General features: G+C 50.3%; 1 protein-coding gene across 12 annotated transcripts in view; it reads left to right on the plus strand.

The window, feature by feature from the left end:
- Positions 1-20,998, plus strand: part of DENND2B (DENN domain containing 2B) — a 178,143-nt gene that overhangs the window by 129,211 nt on the left and 27,934 nt on the right. For 11 of the 12 annotated variants that reach the window (XM_079928526.1, XM_079928527.1, XM_079928525.1 and 8 more), the window contains 2 exons: positions 9,061-10,323; positions 14,075-14,211. In XM_079928526.1, the coding sequence (XP_079784652.1) occupies positions 9,061-10,323; positions 14,075-14,211 (1,400 nt within the window). The remainder of the gene's footprint in view (positions 1-9,060; positions 10,324-14,074; positions 14,212-20,998) is intronic. The other variant, XM_079928521.1, reaches the window with a different exon arrangement.

A 20,998-nucleotide genomic window follows, 5' to 3' on the forward strand; every position in this document is an offset into this window, starting at 1 on the left:
TGCCCACTGAGCCACCAGGACCTGCTTTAGTTGAGCAGCCCTGGGATGGTGGTTGGCCAACTCCCAGGCAGTTTCATTTGGAAGCAGGTTAGACACCGACTCAGTAGGGACTAGGCATGTTGGAAGCTGGGCCCTGTGTAACCTTAATCTGTGGACAGGCTCACTTCATGGAGCCCACAGCCCATCTTGGTGCCTCTGGGGCTGTTTCCTGGACTCCCAGGAGCCTTCTCCAACTGGCCCCAATTTGGTTTGCTTCCTGATACTGACACTTCAGGAGCTCTGTGGCCAGAGCATGCTGAGCTCAGAACTGTCTTGTCATCAAGGACTAAAGACAGCCTTCCCTCCCAAAAGGTCCCTAGGTGACCTTGACAATATATGGGGTGTCCCTTGGCATGTATGCTTCCTGCTGTGTTACTGGAGGATGGCCCAGGTCACTAACCCAAGGGTTAGGTTGTATTCTTGTGAAACAGTACTGGAGGGAAGGGCACGTATTTTGCACTTTAACTCTCACTTTCTGTCTGTACATGCGCACGGGCATGAGCACACACACGTTGCCCTCTCTTTAAGTTTGTTTCTCATTCTACCTTAGTTCATGGCCTTTCTGTCCTACTCACTTGTCTTATACGTTTGTCTGTGTGTGTGCATGTGCATGTGTGTGTGTGTGTGTGCTTATGCTCCTCTGTTAAATTTCCTTTGCATTCTCCCCCGCCCCCTTTCTCTCTTTCTCCTTCTATCTGTTTATCTTACTCCCTCTCTTGTAAATGTTGGATTTGGCCAGTCATGTGCTGCAGCGTTGGCATCCACGCCTTTGCTGAGGAGCAGAGCTGGCTGCCTGCTGACAAGGTGGTGGCACAAGGGCCCAGTTTCACAGTGTCTGCCTCCCCAGGGGCAAGCTCTGAGATTTTAGAATAAAGAGCAGTAAAGAGGTGATAAGAGCAGCATATTAAGTGTCTTAGCTGCTGTGTATTTACTTTTCTTTTATATTTCTCCTGTCTTCACGGAACTTTTAACGGTGTTCAAACATTTTTAAAATTTACATCATTTTAGTCACACAGCTAGTATGTGAGGATACTCAGAGCAAGTGTTTTCCTCCTGTTTTGTAGATAAAGAACCTGAGGGAACTTCCCTGGTGGTCCAGTCGTTAAGACTCCATGTTTCCAAGGCAGGGGGCACGGGTTTGATCCCTGGTCGGGGAACTAAGATCCCACAAGCCACGTGGTGTGGTAAAAAATAAATGCATACATACATACATATGTACATACATACGTACATACATGTATTTAACCATTCTTTTAAAAAAAAAAAAAAGAACCTGAGGCTCAGAGAATTCAGGTGACTTTGCTTATGAACCCATCCAGGAAGTGATGGAACCAGGACCAGAGCAGAACCCAGGTCTCTAGACTCTTGGTCTAGGGTACGATTTTTGCCTTATGGGAGAGGGCTTTAGGGACTGACAGCCATGCTGGGCTGCACTAAGTGCTTTATGTACCTTTCTGTGTTGTTCTTCAGGTCATATGGCACAAAGAGAGAGGCAGTGAAGTCTGTAAACAGTGCCCTGAGGAGTAATAAGGAGACCTAGGTTTTAATCATTTATTTTTGTATTCATTCATTTAGTCACTCAGCACAAATGCATTAATTCCTACTAAATTCTAGATGCAGTACAAAGAGCAGGTTATATCAAGATTAATAAGACCCTGTCACCACCTTCAAGTACTTCACTCATAGTCTAGTAAGGGAGGCAGGTGAGGAAAAATATAGTCCAGTAAAGTGTTACAAGTACCGTAGTAGACATTTTTCCAGGCACAGTGGAGGCATCAAAAATCAGACATCTCCACCTGGGTGAGGGGGTAGGGTGAAGAGAGATCCCATAGAGGAGTTACAGAGACATGTAAGTGGACACAAGGCAGCACTGCAGGCAAAGGGAATATTGAATGCATGAAGGCCTAAAGTTGTGAAAAGCAAGGAGTTTGATGTGACTAAGAGTGGGATGCAGATTTGTTTGGAGGAAAAGACAGTATGAAATGATAAAGGAAAAATAGGGACCACATCATGGGGGCCTTGTGATCCATTCCAATGAATTTGCATTTCATTCTGTATATAGTGGGGAGTTTGAAGCATGATGAGTTTTGTATTTTTGAAAGATGTCAGGAGACGAGAGGATGGACTTGGAACTGGGTTAAGACGGAAGACAGAGAGAGAAGTTGAGAGCTTGTGTGAATGGTCCCGGTAGATAAGATCTGAATCAAGGCAGCAGCAGTAGCAGTGGGAATGGCACAGGAGGGACAGATCTGAGAGATATGAAGGACGTAGAATTGATAGGACTTAGGCATTGAGTAGATCATTGAGGTTGGGGAGGAAGCTGGATCCAGATGCTTGAAGGACAGGAAGAAAGAACATCTCTGGATCTTTTCTTCCCTCTGTGGAATGAATTGGAAATATATGCAGGAGTCAAAGCCATGGTGAAGGAAGCATAAAGCAACATAGGAATGAGATCGTGTGAGAAAACGCTCAGCCTGGGTACATGGGAATGAGAGCAAATGGGGTTCTTCAGTCTAAGGCGCCCCTTGTAGATGGGCATTGGGTCCCCAGCCCTTCACTGCCTGCTCACTTTGCTCACTGCCTGCACTTATACTCTTGTCCTGCATTAACGGCTTTTTCCCTCTCTACTGGATTATTCCAGTCATCATTTAAGCATGCTCTAATAACTCAGCTCAAACCCACCAACAAAACGCTCTGTACCCCACGTTCCCCTCGAACTGCCACCTCGTTGCCTTGTTCCTCCTTTAGGGAAACCCTTTGAAAGAGCTGTCTGAGCTCTTTATCTCCACTTTCTCTCTTCCATTTCTTGAATTCCTTCCAGTCAGCCTTCCCTCCCTACCTTGCCAGCAGAACCTCTCTTCTCAAGGTCACAGTGACTACCTAAATCTAGGGATCACTCTGCAGTCTTCCCCTTGCTCAGTTGTTAGCAGATCTGGCTCAGCTGATCACTCCCTATTTCTCGAAAGTCTCAGGATATCCCTCCTCGTGGTTTCCTTCCTTCCTCACTACGTGCTCTTCCAGTCAGTTTCCTTTGCTAGTTGTTCCTCCTCTACATAAGCCGGAAATGCTGGAGTGCCCCAGGGTTCAACCCTTGGACTTCTCTAGATAGGCTGACTCCCTTGATGGTTCATCTAGCCATATAGTTTTACATAGTATCTATATACTACTGATGAATCCGAAATGGAAAGCTGTAACCTTGACTCCTTTCTACCAGGTGCTCAGGCCAGAAGCTGTGATTCATCCTTGACTTCCCTTTGTCTCTCATACCTCTCATCCGCTTCGTCTGCAACTCTGATTGGCACAACCCTCAAGATAGATGTTGATAGACCTGCCGTTCTAATCCAAGCAGTTGTAACCTCTTGCCTGGATTGTTACAGTAGCCTTTAAGTAATCTCCTTGTGGCCACCCCTGCATTCATGCACACTTCATTCTCTCATATGGAGTCAGAGCATGTCATTCTTCTGCTCATATCCCTTCAAGAGCTTCCTTTCTCTCTCAGAGTAAAAGCCCAAGCCTCGTTGTCGGTCCATGGGATTCTCTGGTGCTTCTGACTGATCTCCAGCCCACTCCTCCTCTTCTTACTCCACGCTGGCCACGCTGGCCCCTTTGTTGCCCCCAGAGTACAGTAAGTTTGCAGTTGCCTCGAGCCTCTGCCCTACTGCTGCTCTTGTCTGGAACATTCCCGCTGCCCCCCTCCCCCGCCCTGGATATACACATTGCTTACTTCCTCAAGGTTCTGTTCCCATGTTCCCTGGCAGAGGGGTCTCCCCTGATCTGCTTCACTGTTAAGCTCTACCCCTTTACCCTGCTTTATTCTTCTTCACTGGCCCCACAACCATCTCACAGGGTTGGTTTCTTTATTGTCTGTTCACTCGAGACAACTAAAGCCATACCGTCTCCCTCCACCAGAATGTAACCTGTAGAGGGACTTCCCTGGTGGCGCAGTGGTTAAGAATCCGCCTGCCATTGCAGGGGACATGGGTTCAATCCCTGGCCTGGGAAGATCCCACATACTGCGAAGCAACTAAGCCTGTGTGCCACAACTACTGAGCCTGTGCTCTAGAGCCCACACGTCACAACTACTGAGCCTGCGTGCTGCAACTACTGAAGCCCACGCATGCGCCTAGAGCCCGTGCTCCACAACAAGAGAAGCCACCGTAATGAGAAGCCCACGCACTGCAACAAAGAGTAGCCCCTGCTTTCCACAACTAGAGAAAGCCTGCGTGCAGCAATGAAGACCCAACGCAGCCAATAAATAAATAAATAATAATAAATTAAAAAAAAAAAAAGAATGTAACCTGTAGAGAGAGACTGTCTATTTTTAGTCTCTGCCAGTCCTTAATGCCTAAAATAGTACCTGGTATATAGTTGGTGCTCAGTAAATACTGGTTGAATGGAGAACCAAGGTGTGTCTTAAGCCTGGTACAGTTAGTACACTGTGGCCTGGGGAGTAGGTGGCTTCCTTTGTTCCCTTGTTCAGGGTTCAGGGAAAGGTGGCAAGGAGCTGTCCAAGAGCCCTGAAGAAGTGAAGCTGGAGACGGTCAGTGGCAGAATGGGAGACCAGACCCAAAAGAAGGCTTTGCTCAGGTGCTTGGCTTCCTAAGGCAGCCCGGGTCCCAGCACTGTCATTCTCTTGGCCGTAGCCTTTCCTTGTCCAACAGGGGGAGAATTGCTTTCACTTCCAACCTCAGTTTGAGGAATCGGGAAACAACTAGAGAGTGAAACTGAAGCCCAAGAGCGAGCACCCTCTCCCATCCATGCCAAGGACGTGCCACCTGTTGTGTAAACTCACTGTCACAAGGACACACGCATCCTGACTGCTAGCCCCCAGTGTGTTCCTCCTTAAGCCTCCCTGTTCTTAGGTAACAGATTCTCCTGAGCCCTCCCTCAACCTGGGAGCAAGGACTGATGGAAGCTGACTCTTGGGATTGCAGGACTAGCTTCATTTCTAGGGAGTGTTCAGGGGAGACTCCCAAAAGAGTGCCAGAGCCTCTAGTAGGGTGAGAGAGAGCCGGGGAGAGGGATGCAGTCCAAACATTCAGACCTTGGCAGCTGGTCTGTAGGGAAGTGGAGGAAGAGAGAGGCACGGGGTTGGAAGGCCCAGGGCCCTGGTCCTGCACTGGGGTGGGGAGGGCCAGTTACACACAGTGCCTCTCCCACAACATCATTTTACTATTGCATTGTAGCAAACCACCCTAAGACTTAGTGGGCTAGAACAATCTGATTTCTCGTGTTTCTGTGCGTTCACTGAGAAGTTCCTCTACTGGCTTCCCCTGGGCTCGCTCATGTAACTGGTTCAGTTGGGTCCAAGATGACCTCACCATGTGTCAGGCCCATGTGGTGGCTGGCTGTCGGCTGAGGGACTGCAGTGATGCTGCGCATGGCCTCTCTTCCTCTGAAACACTAGACTGGCTTTCTTACGTGACAGTCTCAGGGCAGCGTTCCAAGCGCGTGAAGCGGAAACTGCAAGGCTTCTTGAGGCCTCAAGTTTGGAACTGAGACAACTTATTTTCCACCATATTCTATTCATCAAAGCAAATCACAAGGTCAGCCTAGATTCAAGGGGCAGAAGAATAGACTCAACCTTTTGATAGCATGAGCTGCAAAGAATTTATGGCCATATTTAATTTACTCCTTTCCCCTCGCACCCCAAATGTTTAGAATCCAAGGACAGAGGTAAACTGTTTTAAAAAGTTTGCCAAGTGATTATTCTGATTAGGCAGCTCCTTGTTAATATTAGTAATTATTAAGCTAAGATTGAGTACTAGTGTGAGCCGCTGAGCGCAACACTTGATGCGTATTGTCTCTATTCCTTACAACAATCCTCTGAGATATGTGTCCTTTTAACCTCCATTTTACAGATAAGGAAACTGAGGCTTAGAGAAAGTTATTTGCTCAAAGTCATGTAACTTGTTAGTGGCTGTGCTGGAACTTAAACCCAGCAACTGTGATGTTCTTACCCTCTACTGAGAACAACTGGCCTAGATAACCTGGTGAAAAACTTACTACTAATAATTAACAGTAATAATGAGTTACAATGTATGACATCGTTTCATATCCATAGTCACATGTGCCCGTTATGACAACCCTGTGATACAGTTGGAACAATTCTGAGGAATTGAAACTGGCAGCTCAAAGGGAGTGTGTGGCTTTGCCCACGGTCACATTCCTGATAACAGGTAGCATCAGAAACATGTAGAGAGATGCCTTGAGTTCTACCCTCAGGTGAGCATCCGGAGCCCCATGAGGGCAGGGCCTTGATCTATGATCGTGGAGTGAGCAAACATTGCCTTCTCTGTGATGAACCAGTGGATGCCTGGGCTCCAGGTCAGCATAGGCAGGCCCGCTTTTCACCCCGAGTTGCTGGAGCACATTGGGCCTGGCCTGTGTGGGGTGGCTGGGCGAGGAGCGCTTGCAGCTCTGGGCCTCAGATCAGCAAAGATCCGAAGACCAGGACCTTTAAAGGAAAGGACCAGTCTCTTCTCTGTTTTATCCTTCACGAGAGGAGAAAAACTAAACCTCGGTTAAAGTGGACTAGGCATTGAGAGAATGTCTTAACTTGTGGGAATTTCTCCATGTTTGAACTACTGAGGGAAGTTACAGAATTATCCTTTCTGAAATCATTGGAAGCATGCTGGAATCAAACAGACCAGAGGTTCTCACTGTTTTTCTGTCCCCCTATGGGAGCCACCCCCCGCCCCTCCACCCCACCATAGGTGGCTTCATGGACCGGTGAATTCTCACCTTGAGGGTTAAAGAGATACATCGCTAGGGGAGCATTTATCACAATGTCTGGAGAAATGAGGCATATGTAGTTTGAAAAGGCTTCCTAAAAGATTCTGCATCTCATTGGGTACTGGCCATCACCGACTAGAATTCAAGCTTCATGAGGACATGAATTTTTGTCTCTTGTTTATTCTTGTATCTAGCATGTAGAACAGGGCCTGGCACATAGTAGGTGCTCACTAAGTATTTATTAAATGAATAAACACATGATAAGGTCATCCTCTATAAAAGGCATCTTCTCCCGCCTCCAACTGAGAATAACTGAAACGTAGAGTCCTTTGTGTAGCCCAGACACTTGTTGGCTTACAGGGCTGGACTGATGACCTTTTGCATCCATGGTTCTGTGAAAAAAGTGAGGGGCCTGGGCTTTTCTCGACTGTGAGTAGGTTGGGCTCTCCCCAGGCTCAAGCTTGGCTCGTTGCCCTACCACTGCCTACCCTAGGGAGTACCGAGGCTTACTCTTTTCACACCTCCTTGCCGAGCAGAGTGTCTTTGGTCATCGGCTTGGCTGGGCACCGAATTTCTCTCATCTGTGCCCATGTACACGTGGGAGGGCTCTTGTTTGACTTGCCCTTTTAAAAACAACTTAAGCATGTTGAGGTTTCCTGTTGATCGGGGGCAGCCAGAGGCTATGACCCAACAGGGAATTGCTGGCCAATCCCTGACTCACCCGAGCTGCAGTTTTCTGTGTGTGATGGAGCAGTGACTGCAGCCTGGCTCAGGGGCAGCTGGCTGCGTTCCGTGGATGGCGTGGCGCTCTGGAGCCTGCGAGGCTGACCGCTTGGCTTTGAGGGCCACAGCATTAGGGTCAGGTAGGCCTTGGTAGCATGCAGTGTTGGCAGAGCCCTGCTGTCTTTGAACTAAAACGGTTTGGGAAAAATTCTGAAAGTTGACAGTGATGACCCTAGTAGACAACTAGAAAAGTGTGCTGAAGAGGACGTATGCCCATGGTTCTCTTCGGTAAGCTCACCTTTACCTTTTCTTGTCTTTATTTGTTCATCATTTACTGAGCACCTTCTAGACACTGAATATGTGTCCCTCTACCTGGAAGAAATCGTGGTCTAGTAGCGAAGACTAAAAGGTTCCCTGATACTTACAAACGCTACATTGGAGACAGGGCTGTGCTCAGTGCTGTAGGGATTTCTGCTGACCTATGTCTGGGGGCCAGGCAGTTCACAAAGATGACAGAGGCCACTGCTTCCTCTTCAGAGCAGCAATATAGTGTAGTCCTGGCTTCACCACGTACCAGCTAGAGACCTTGAATGAGATATTTAATCTTTGTATGCCTCAGTGTTTTTCATTTGCAAAATGAAGATAATAATAAAGTATAATAATATGACAGAGTTTTTGTGAAGATTCAGTGAGTAAATATAGGTAAAAACATTGATTTAGAACTGTTCCCGATAGTTGCTAAGACTAGGGTGTTGATTTGGAGCTGGGGAATGGCTGATGCTTGTTTGATGTGATGCCACTGCTAGAGGCTAGAGCTGCGAAGGAGCTGGTCTCCCCTCCCTGTTAGCCTTCTCATTGAGAGCGTGGAAAGGATTCTTTCTTCAAGGGCCCCCCTGATCCTTTTGAGACCTTCAAGAATCTGAGTTCTGATCAAGACCCGAGCTGAGGTGCGGTATCTCGCGTCTAGTAGCAGAAGCCTCGGGGGAGATGGGGCTTGTCAAGGAGATAGATCAAAGGGCTTGAGTGCATATTTGGGGCCCCTCTGGGAAGTGGCATGCTGGAGATGCTTTGTAACAGTTCATGAGAGTTGATCATTAGTGTTTCTTCCCAAGTCCACATCCAATGAGGTCACATTGCTGGTTTGAAATCAGCCATAGTAGGAATATTTATGCTGTGGAAGTTGGCAGATGCTACATATCTATGCTTTCTCGCCCAAGGAGCCGATTGTTAAACATTTAGCAGCACACCACTGATCTTACCGTTCTCTGATTGGCAGATGTGGACTTTGGGGATACCCTGGCCTGTCGTAGAACTGGCTTCTGTTGCGGACAGTACTCAGGGTCTCTAGGGATGAATTGGGCAGAGAGGACCATTGAGTTTAGCCTGCTGTGGATAAGGAGCTGTTTCTTTCCTTGAGGACAGCCTTGGAAGGTCCGTTACTTGCATACAGTACTTTGAGCTTGCGAGTCCTATAGGAAAGGGATGCTGAGCTCTTTAAGAATGAAACAGTGTTGTCAGGCCACTCACTGCCATTTCTCTTCTTCTTTTTTTTTTTCCTCTTAGGTCTCAGTCAGTCTCTCCACCTCCAGTTCTCTCCCCACCGAGGAGTCCCATCTACCCGCTCAGTGACAGTGAAACGTCAGCCTGCAGGTACCCAAGCCGCTGCAGTTCCCGGCTGCTCCTCAAGGACTGGCATCCCCGTGATCCTTCACCCCAAAATCCTCAAGCCCCCTCCCCAGACACTTCACCACCCATCTGTCCCCTCAAGGCCACCAGCTTCGGTTATTTGGACAGAAGCCCTTCAGTGTGCAAGATAGAGGAGCAGAAGGAGAATGTCCAGGGGGCAGCCCAGGATGTAGAGGGAGTAGCTGCTTGCCTCCCCCTCGCCCAGAGCACTCCGTCCCTGGGGTCAGCAGCAGGCCCACGGAGCATCTTTCTGAACCGCACCGGCCCCCGTGCCCACAGCCTGGGCATCCGGGAGAAGATTTCAGCATGGGAGGGTCGCCGAGAGGCTTCGCCCAGGATGAGCGTTTGTGGAGAGAAGCGGGAGGGCTCTGGGGGCGAGTGGGTGGCCAGTGAGGGCTGCCCCAGTGTGGGCTGTCCCAGTGTGGTGCCGTCCCCCTGCAGCTCAGAAAAGACCTTCGACTTCAAGGGCCTCCGGAGGATGAGCAGGACCTTCTCCGAGTGTTCCTACCCTGAGACCGAGGAGGAGGGAGAGGCACTCCCCGTCCGGGACTCTTTCTACCGTCTGGAGAAACGGCCAGGCCGGAGTGAGCCCAGTGCCTTCCTCAGGGGGCACGGCAGCAGGAAGGAGAGCTCAGCGGTGCTGAGTCGGATCCAGAAAATTGAACAGGCCCTGAAGGAGCAGCCGGGTGGGGGGCTTCCCCAGCTCCCCAGCAGCTGCTACAGTGTAGACCGAGGGAGAAGGAAGACTGAGATCTTGGGCACCTTGGAGGAACCGACAGGGAGCGCGAGTGTGAGCGCTGGCAGCCGGGCAGGAGGAGTGGCTGGAGTTGGGGGGGAGGTGGGCTCACCCCCGGAGAGGGAAGGTAGTGGCTCCACTAAGCCGGGGACCCCTGGAAATAATAGCCCGACCTCCCAGCTGCTGCCATCGAAGAGCTCCCCTGATCCCGCTGTGAACCCTGTCCCCAAACCCAAGCGCACCTTTGAATATGAGGCTGACAAGAACCCCAAGAGTAAGCCAAGCAATGGTCTACCTCCTTCACCCACACCTGCTGCTCCACCCCCCCTGCCCTCCACCCCAGCCCCACCCGTCACCCGGAGACCCAAGAAGGACATGCGTGGTCACCGCAAGTCCCAGAGCAGGTAACGAATGCCCCTCCGGTGACGTAGAGCTGGGCACAGCGGCTTTCTTGTCAGTGGAGGATGCAGAAGCAGACTCTAGTTGTGGGTCACAGTCAGTAGTGCTTTATAAGTTCTGGAGCACCAAATAATGTTAGGTGAAGCATGAGCTAGGTGAGAAAGATTGATTGTTCTTCTGCTCTTGCAGGGTAAGGATACTTAAACGTGAGTGGGAGGGTGAAAGCGCTTCTTCCAAATGCTGTGTACTGAACATGCTGGCTGGGTTTGGCCTTTGGAGTAGAGCCCTGATGGAACTTCCTCTGTGGGAAGGGTAGGGCCACCTTACTTTTAGATAGAATTGGCAGTCCCTTGAGGACTAGTAAGATCTTAGCCTCGTAACTACCTGAAATGCCAGCTAGAGTTTTATTTCTTTGACTGAAGCATCATCTAAATATTGCATGTTACCATTAACACAGAAGTGTTGACACATTTAACATGATTTCCTCTTTCCTGAGGGCTTCCTGGCCATACAGGAACTCTGGGCTTATATGAAGAGGGGATCTTTGGATCCTGAAAGGGGAGACTGATGGAAAAAGGAGAGAGAGAACATTTCATCTGCTTCTTGGCCATGTCCAAGAAGGACCTGGTCACATTGGTTTCCTGGTCAGTCTCCTGACACGGGAGTACCCGGGCCACCTCCACAATTATAGTGACTTGGGAGCTGGAGCAGCTGGAGTTGGTGCAAGATGACAGGCATCTTGTTCTCTGAACTGGAGTAGGCTGGGAGCCAGCTTCCTTTGGAAGGCCTGTCCTCCTGCCCCTCACTGCCTTTCTCTTCTAACCCAGAGTCAGGTGGGCATTCAGGTTTGTTTGGCTTCTGGGGATTCTTCAATCTGACCCCATACTTCAGGCTTCCATCCAGCATATCACATCTCATGTAGAAACTTTCCTGCCATGTGCAGAGAGGAAGACATCACAAAGGTTCAGACTCATGAGCCAGAAGAGCCCTTGGCTAAAGGTAATCCCACGTTTTGGCCCACCTCAGCATGTTCACGGACTCTTCATGTCAAGCCTGCCAAGAGTGTTTGCTTTGTCTTTAGTCATCCATTTCTAGAAATACCTGTCTAGAGCGTGCTGTGCACCAAGGCTTTGTGCTGGTCAAGGGGACACAGGGGCACATAAGATGTGGCTCTTCCATTCAAGGAGTTGGTGATCTGGTGCAGGAGATGTATAAATAAATCGTAGATGCTGTGCTGCGTGCCCTGATCCACGTCTGGGTGGGATGCTGCAGAAACCCAGAGGAAGAGGCATCTGAGTGGGGAGTGGGGGAAGCCTCTTCAGAGAGGGAGTTGCTGAGCTAAATTTTTTTTTTTTAATATATTTATTTATTTATTTTTGGCTGCATTGGGTCTTTGTTGCTGCGCACAGGCTTTCTCTAGTTGCGGAGAGCGGGGCTCCTCTTTGTTGCGGTGCGTGGGCTTCTCATTGCGGTGGCTTCTCTTGTTGCGGAGCACGGGCTCTAGGCTCACAGGCTTCAGTAGTTGTGGCACTTGGGCTCAGTAGTTGTGGCTCACGGGCTCTAGAGCACAGGCTCAGTAGTTGTGGCGCACAGGCTTAGTTGCTCCGCGGCATGTGGGATCTTCCCAGACCAAGGCTCAAACCCGTGTTCCCTGCACTGGCAGGCGGATTCTCAACCACTGCGCCACTAGGGAAGTCCGGTGAGCTAAATTTAGAAGAGAAAGAAGCATTTAGCTAGGTGAAAAAAAGGGGATGGGAGGAGGTTACATCAACCTGAAGGTTCTACACATACACACACATTACATTTATAATATATACACACACATATACCATATATGGAGTCACTTCCGGTAAGAATTAACAGCAAATTTAAATCTGTGCTCTTGGGGAAAAAAAAAAAAAAACAGATAAAGAAAAACAGTTCAAAAAGCACAGGCTGTTTTATTTGCCTTTCCACACAGTGAGCATATTCCCCTGAGGAGCATGAAATAGTAAGTTTGTATCTGTTGTGCCAGGTATGATTCTTGTATTTAATATACTTTTTTATTTAAGAAAAAATACAAGTCATATATTTCTGCTATTCAACCAAAGAGAAAGAAATCTGTTTTTAACTGACTATATCAGTTATAATGAAACACAGTGTGTTGGTCCTCGACATGGAACCTTTCTGAGGGATTTTCAAGGATAATTTGCCTGAACGTGATTTGTGTCATTTGCTGATTTGAGAACTGCCTGCATAAGATGTTGACTCCACTGTATACATCAGTGAAAGCTTTTGCTCTCATACCAGCAGTGGTCTGCGGGCCAACATTCAGGAACCACTGTGCTCAGCCATTGGGTATTTAGCTGGTTGAAAAGTCTGGGCCAGTGACAGAGAGATCTGGGAGTCATCGTGGTAGAAATGGTAGATATGGTGATGGTTGTCAATATTGGGGCCCCAGAAAGTGCAGGGTGAGAAAGTCCTGAAGACAGGACTCTGAGACCGTGGCATTGAAAAGGCCAGCGGAAAAGGGGATCCCTCACAGGAGCTTGAGACGCGGTTGAAAACCAGGAGGGACCGTGTCACAGAGAGGAGGGAGGAGAGGGCCAACGTGAGGTGTTTGGCTGTGTCGAGGACTGCACAGTAGCTGGGCAAGCTGAGAACAAGATGTAGCCTTTAGGACACTTTTAGTCCTTGACTTGCACCCCAGGGCCCTTGGGGTGTTGTTCGTTAAACGAGAGAGAAAGGACTGCATCAGCTGAAAGATCTGATGGTTCCCAAAGAGGAGGGAGGTGTTAATGGGTGAGAGGAGGGATTCAGTCAGTGCACTTCCTTCTCTCCCTCCCTGGGAGGGACCTGCCTTGGAGAGGGAGAGGATGCAGCTGGGACCAAGCCTTAGACGTTGAAGGGAAGAACCTCCCTGATGAAGGGGAGGAGTAGCAGGTACTGTGGGCTCAGGGTGTCTGAGAAGCTAACCAGCTGTGGTTTTGAAGTTCTGCAGTAGAAGGGAAGGTTATTTGGGGGATGGAAAGGAGCAGGTGACGAGCTGAAGGGAAGCTGGGTCAGGGAAGTAGCTGCTGGCTGCAACTGCCCCCTCCTAGTTCTACCTCAGAAGTGGTATGATTTGTTTTGAGGGCTCAGCGCCTTCATGTTTCAACAAACCACCCACCACCAGCTGCTTCCCCAACCCCCAAACAGCCGTGAGCATCACCCATCCAATGTTGAGCCCTTGCTGCCTACTCAGTGCCAGAGACCTTGCTCGGATACCGGCAGGATGTGAGACTCTTAAGAGCAGGTGAGGCACTCAATTCCTCTGGTAATGGCAGGTACTTCTCAAAAATGATGTTCTCCGGGGCTTGGAGGCCCAAGTCAAAAGCTCAGACCCTGGAGTCAGACGTCCTGGGCAAGTCTACCTCTATCAGTTCATCTCCCTGAGCCTCCAGCTAATCAGTCTTAAAGTGGCACGATACCTGGTAGCAGCATTGTGAAGATTAATGGGCCAACATGTGTAGAGCATATGACACAGCATCTGACACATAACATCCCTTTCGGCTGTGGTAGTTGTTATTGGTATTATTTGCAGGCACCAGGGCTGGGGCCTTTCAGACCATCTGTCTCTTCATCTGGATGGCAAGTTTGGACCCATCTTGATGCTTTGCTCGGTAGCTGGTTTTGTGAGGAGGACCTCCGGTCTTTGCTCTTGCCCTCAGCCATTCCCCACCAGGGCAGCAGGAGTCGGGTTCCGCCGGAATGACTCAAACTCTTTGTTATCCACAGAAAATCCTTTGAGTTTGAGGATGCATCCAGTCTCCAGTCCCTGTACCCCTCTTCTCCCACTGAGAATGGTACTGAGAGCCAACCCAAGTTTGGATCCAAAAGCACTTTAGAAGAGAATGCCTATGAAGATATTGTGGGTAAGCAGGGGTAGAGTGGGGGGCTGGCTCGTCTGTGGTGCTGCAAAAGAATGGCTACAGGAGGGGCACTTCCAGGTTCCACTTCATTCGCCGTGGGCAGACCTGGCCCAGCTTCTGGAACTTCTTCAGGAAACAGGCATCAGAGAAAGCAGCTTAAAAGACTGAGCAGCTAAGAGATTAAAGCCTGGCCTTGAATGAATTGGAACCCAAAGGGCTTCTGGGACCACAAGAAGGGGGAAACCACATCATCCCTTCCTTTTATTTTCGAAAGGCTTTGGAGTCCAACAGGTGCCCTTTCTTAGCTTGTGTATCCTTAGGCAAATCACTTAACTTTTTTGAAACCTTTTCTCTTATGAAATGGTGATGATGATATTTTGATGGTAACAACAACAATAATAATAGTAATAACACTTCACAGGATTATTGTTAGGATTAAATGAGATAAAATATATATCAAAGTACCTAGCACAATGCCTGGTCCTTAATATGTATCTCTCCTACTCTTCCCTTAAAGTAAGTGGTGTCAAGAACTGTGAAAGTATCTGAGATTTCACTCTGCTTGCAAGCTAACAAGTCTAGCCTGCCCCAGTTCACAGATGCTGGCAGAAGACACAAACGCTTAGATCACAGACAAAGGACTTTGTTACTCATGGCACAGCAGGCCATGTGACCTTGATGTTCACATGGGTTCCCCTTGCTCCCCAGTCCCATGCGGCAGTGGGGAGGAGGTCCAGGTAGAGGCTGCACACGTGGTGGGTCTGCAGCCCAGCTGAGGAACCTCAAGCTTAAGAAACCCCAAGCTTTTCAAGGGGCTGCTAGCAAACCTTTGCCCCATGAGGAGACTTATCCTTTTCATTCTGGTCAGCAAACAAATCTGCCTCTGCCCTGCAAGGAGACATGTCTTCCAAGGCTGTTTGCTCTATAAACATCTTTGAAAAGATAGTCTGGAACCATTAATTCCTCTTGCTCAGAAGGTCAGAAATGTAGGACACTGTGGAGAACGGCCCTCCAACAACTGGGAGGATGTTGCGTTGGCAAATTTGTGTTTGAGCAACAGCAAAAGGCCAGTTGTCTAGGCTGGGTTGGGTTTATTTTTGGCTTTTATTTTAATTCTGGCCTCATTCTCTTCAGTGGGGGCTTCAGTTTTGTTCAAGTAAAGCGTGTGTCTCAGCGTAGGTCTCTGAAGAGAAAGGAAGGTCAAGTGCCCTTGCCCTTGACCGCTCCCGCCGTTGTCTCTGTCTCTGTGTTATCTCTGCCTTAGGCCGGGGTGGGGGGCTGAAGGACATAGTCTTAGTGAGTGAACATGATACAGAGAGGAGTGGCCCTAGTGGAGAACCCTCCAGATAAGACTGTGGGATCTTCGGAAGAGAGGGTCCTCTATTCCCTCATTTGATGGGAGCCATCGGTTTCCCAGTTTTCTCCGTACAACTTGCTGGGCCAGGATTTCTGGGAAGCCAGCAGCAGTGCTCAGGTCCACACAGGCACTGCTTTCCCAGAATGGGAGTGTATAGCATGTAGCCGTCCGAAATTCGGTCATATCAGAAGGACTGTGGGAACGAGATTCTCCAGAACAGCAAACGGGTTTGGGGAGGGAGGCCTCTTCCTTTACTACTGGGAAAAAGCTTTGTACACACGGTCGCCCAGAGCTGTGGGGATCAGGGGCACAGCCCCATCTGCCTCCCGGCCCTGAGCAGGGTACAAGTCTGTTTCCTCTAGTTTGAGAGGAATTGTCATGTGTCGTTGCTGCCCAGGGCCCTTGGGAGCACCCAGTGTGGCTGCCGCAGGGGACAGGGCAGACTCCAGTTTTCAGCTGCCCCCCTGCTCAGGATCCAGGCGCTGCCAACGCTGGGGCCTCGCTGGCCTCTCTTCTCTGAGGAGGCTTTGCAGCCTTTCTGTGCTGCCCGGGGATCTCATGCAGGGGAATGTTCTTGCATCAGCTGAGCTGGAATAGAGAAAGGGCTGCTTCAACCATTTCTCCCTGTCCAGAGGAACGGGGAGGCAAGTGTGTCTGAGCCTCACTCAGTGGAGGGGGCTTGCGGCCACTGCGAGATGTTGCTCAAGGAGGCAAGAAGATAGAGGAGCAGCTTGCATGCTTCTTAGCTGGACGAGCCAGAAGCTAGGGGCGAGGGCTGGTATGAGGTGAGGTTGGGACTGGGGCATGTTCCTTAGCTGTTCCACTAGCTTCTGGGTCTTTGGAGCGTTGTGTAGAGAGTGGGGGAAGAGGGATGGGGAGGAGGGAGGAGGGAGGGCACCTGGGTGTTTTGCGTCGCCCTTGTGGTGTGAGGGTAGGGTGGGTTTCAGCGTCTCCGGTTGTTCAGTGCCCTGGGCACGTTTTCCTCCTTCAGTATCCCCATAGCAGCCCCGCCTGAACTTCTCGACCTGACCAGGGAGGCCAGAGGGAAATACAAGGGAGAATCTCTCTCTTTCTCTCAGATTCTGGTTGACTTACCCTTTCTCCTTCCCTGGCGACAGGCCTAAGAATTTGGACCCACACCCTTAAAGGCTTTGGTGGGGGGCCCTTGTTGCTGAACTCTGAATGTCACTTTCACTTTTGCCTTCCACTGACCAGTGCCTGACTTCTTGGGAGCCTTCTCTGTCTTCTTGGCCCAGCCTGTGCTCTGCGAGGCTGAGGTGTTCGGGTTTGGACTATCCAGCTCTTTCTTGTGCTGCCTCCCTTGCCCAGGACCAGACGGAGCTTTGTTCTGGGGGTGTGATAATCGGGTTGTGGCGGGAGGTGGGCACGGGCCAGAGCTCCCGTGCTGAGTCTTTGTCTCGGGGACCAGCCCATTGGTCTGGAGTTCCGTGTCTGTAAGAGGCTGAGAGCCAGCTGGCCCAGAGACTAACACGTCTTCTCCGTGAGCCCTGGACCTGAACGAGGGGCCCTGGGGAGTGTGCTAGCCTCTTGCCCATACCAGGCATGACACCTTGGGAACTGGGGTGAAATACTCCAAAACAGGCTGAGGTTATCTTGCTAATTTGCAATAGAGTGGTTCAGAAATAAAGTTACTGCCATGTTGCTTCGTGGGGCTGGTTAATTCTTGCCTGTCCAATTTGACGTCTGCCTCTGGAAGACGCTGCTATCCTACAAAGCCTTATAATCGTTTGCGTTCTGAGCCTGACAGTTAAAAATGCACCCAAGGAAGCAGCTTATTAGAGAGTTATGCGGAGTGGCCTCGGCGCCTGACCAAGGAGCCTGGGCTGCATTCCTGCAGAGATTCCCACTCCCCTCAGCTAGCTGGGGCTGAGGGAGAGTTTCCAGGAACTTGAGCGGGGTGGGAGCTGGGGACAGAGCCAGTCAGCCTTACTGCAAAGCTTTTTGAGCCTCTGCTCTTTCTGCCTTCTTCTCTCATTTGTCCCAAGGCTGGGAAACAGAGACATCTAACAGCATAGAGGCTGCCGCCCAGAGGTGCGGTCCAGGGAACGGTGCCTGGGCAGTTGGTAAATGTTGTCCAGCCTCGGAGGGTGGTAACAACTGGCCCCTTAGAGCTCCCCATCTGATGTGCTATGTATTGTCGCGGGAGTTGGGCCCCTAATCTGGCCCTGTCTCCACTGTGCGAGGGAGGGGAGGAGGCTGAGAACCAGGAGAAACAGCTGGTTGGAAGCAGGAGGGGGCTGGGGAGGGAATCTGCAGACCCACGGCCCTAGCCATGGGTGTGGTCTGGGAAGCTTAAGATTCTGTTTGGGGAAATTCTCAGTGCTTGTGCACAGACACACCCCTTCTCTAACTGGTTCTTCCAGTTGTGCATTTGTTGGGGGGTGGGGTGCTTGGCACCTGTGGTTAGTGACCAAAGGAGACGTGGGGAGGAGTGGGGGCAGGGCTAGGTGGGACTGGGTTCTTCCTTCAAGAGGATCCATGTGATAAGTCTGGGCTCTGACCAGCGCCTTTAAAAGAGTGCAAAGCAGAAATTCTTGGCGATGCCCCTGTCCCTTGTCTCATCAGCAAAGCTGGGAAAGGTTGAGACCTCTGGCTTCCACAGCTGGGCTTGATGAGATGGAGCTGCTCAGGCCAGGCCTCGGGGGAGGAGGGCCTACCTCTTCTCTCTCTCCAAGGGCAGCGTGGAGCACCTCGAGGAAGCTGCGTGGGCAAGAATGCAGGTGAAAGCCTTGAGGTCTGCCAGGCTTTCGGTCTCCCATCCATGTCCCTGCCAAAGCTTCCCCAGGTTTCTCCCCTCGGCTCCAGCTTCTTCTGCTTCGCTGTGGCTCTGCTCCTCCAGAGAAGGTTCCGAGCCCGGCTCTCCAGCCCTCCTCCTCTCCCAGCTCTGAGCCATTGCTTTGGGGTTGATTTGCTCTCAGCAGATTCCGTTTAGTGGTTCTAGGCCTCGGGGACTGGTTGGTCTCTGCACATCCCCATCCCCTGGGCACCCTTACTCCCTGGACAGATGGCTGGGAGTGTCTCCGTGAGGCAGCTCCAGAAGGGTAGTCAGAACAGTCCAGGAAGCTGAGAGTAATAGGTGAACGGGGGCTGTGAAGGGCCCAAGCTAAGGCTGGGAGGCAGGGCTTGGGCCAGGGCCAGCCGTCATTTCCTGGAGAAATGATTAGTGGCCTGGTTATATCAGAGAGGATGTTAACCTTGCTGGAGAAGAAAGAGGCTGACGTTAGGGCTGAACAGTCGGGAGGAGCAGGCGTTTAAGGCTTTCCTGAAATTTAGTTTCCAGAGGCAATACTGGGCTTGAGACCCTGGTGTTCCCAACTGCTTTCAGTTCCCAGGTTATCACTGATGTGCATCTATTACTTCCCTGGGCCTCAGTCTCCTACCTCTATTTCTTGGAGCTTTGGATTTTTTTTTTTTTAACTTTAAAAAAAAAATTCTTATTTATTTTTTGGCTGTGTTGGATGTTTGCTGCTGCGCACGGGCTTTCTCTAGTTGCGACAAGCGGGGGCTACTCTTTGTTGCGGTGCTCAGGCTTCTCATCGTGGTGGCTTCTCTGGTTGCGGAGCACAGGTTCTAGGCGTGCGGGCTTCAGCAGTTGTGGCACGCAGGCTCCGTAGTTGTGGCTCGCGGGCTCTAGAGCGCAGGCTCAGTAGTTGTAGCGCACGGGCTTAGTTGCTCCGTGGCGTGTGGGATCTTTCCGGACCAGGGATCGAACCCGGGTCGCCTGCATTGGCAGGTGGACTCCTAACCACTGCTCCACCAGGGAAGTCCGGAGCTTTGGATTTTATATTAATGTTCACAGCTTTGATTGTGGGGAAAGAAAGAAGGGAGAGAAGAGAAGGAGTGAAGGAGGGAGGAAAAGAGGGTTTGCCTTGGGACTCACGTCATGGCACTCAGAAGCTAGGAAGTTTAGAAACATCTATCTAAAGCAGTGGTTCTTAATGGGGTGAGTGGGAATGGGGGCACAGTTTCATCCACCCATCCACTCATCCACCTTTCCTTTCTTCCTCCCTTCCTTTCCTTTCCTCCTTCCTTCCTTCCTTCCTTCCATCGTCCATCTGTCCACCCATCCACCCATCATCCATTTATCCACCCATCTGCTCAGGGGACATTTGACAGTGTCTGGAGACATTTTTTTGTTTGTAACAACTGAGGGGATGCTACTGTCATCTGTCTAGTGGATTGAGGCCAGGGTTGTTACTCAACATCCTACAGATGCACAGGATAGTCCACCACCACAAGAATTATCCAGCACCAAGTGTCAGTAGTTTGGAGCAACTCTTCTAAAGGAGTTGAGACAGAGTCATCCTGTAGGTTGGGGCATGATGATAAGGACTCTGGCTGGTCATCCAGCCCAAAGCAGTTTAGATTTGATGAGCCTGGAATAAATGTTCTTCCTGACCCCTTCAGCTCTGTCCTGCTTCACAGGATCAGGAAGACTGTGTCCTGGCTTTCTCCAGTCCTTGGTCCCCCAACCTCACTGCTGTAGGATATATGTTGGAGAGGGACCAAGACATACAGAGTCTATCCTGATTCCTCCCAAAGTGCCCACAGTGGGGTAGACTGGAGAAAACATGCAGGGGATGCCAGGTTTCATATTTGGCTTCTGGAGGCAGGGTTGCTGGGCCAGCTCTGCTTAGTCAGGGCTCTGGAATGGAGACAAGTCATTTTCATAGCATGACTGTGTTACAGGAAAACGTCTGTTCAATTGCTGGGGACTCTGCTGATGTTGGGAATCACTTAATTCAGTCCCAAATCCTTCCTTGACCCATCTTTGACTCATAAGTTTACAGAGATTTGTATTGCTCCCATGGCAGTCTAATTAGCTGTGACCGAAATCCCCCCTTCACAGCCCCCCCCATCCCTCCCCCTACACCTCTGTAAAGGCATTTTCTAAGTTCATGGTGGTTTTCCATGATAGTAATAAGTAGATACCACAACGGGGGGAGATCTTGGTTTTGGAAATGGAAAAATCTGAAAGAAGCATGTAGGGATTTGGTTTTTCTCCTGTGTCCTATCCTAGGAAAGCTTACACACCCAGTGGCCTTTGTGTCTAGTCTATGGCTCTTTCCTCTGTCTGCTCCCTGAGAAGTGACGTCTGAACTCCTCTATGGTGGGAGGCACGGGCAGGCATCCCTGGGGCTCAGTGATCACCCAAGCTCAATCCCGCTGCTGATTGGAGAAGCTGGAGTGAGCCCTGCTAGCAGCTTCCTGTGTGCCACCTCCAGCAAAGCCGCATTCTGGCCACTAGTACCTGCATCCCAAACAGTGGCCTTGATACCGAGGGGAGGCTAAGGAAAGACAAGACAAAGGGCAGTAGAGGGCAGTATTTCCTCACAGTCCCCGTGGACCTTGTCACCACTGTGATTCTGCTGCACGACTGTGATTCTAGGACTGACCCTGCTCATGATATTA

Source organism: Stenella coeruleoalba (assembly GCF_951394435.1).
Source record: "Stenella coeruleoalba genome assembly, chromosome: 8".
NCBI classification, from domain to species: Eukaryota; Metazoa; Chordata; class Mammalia; order Artiodactyla; family Delphinidae; genus Stenella; species Stenella coeruleoalba.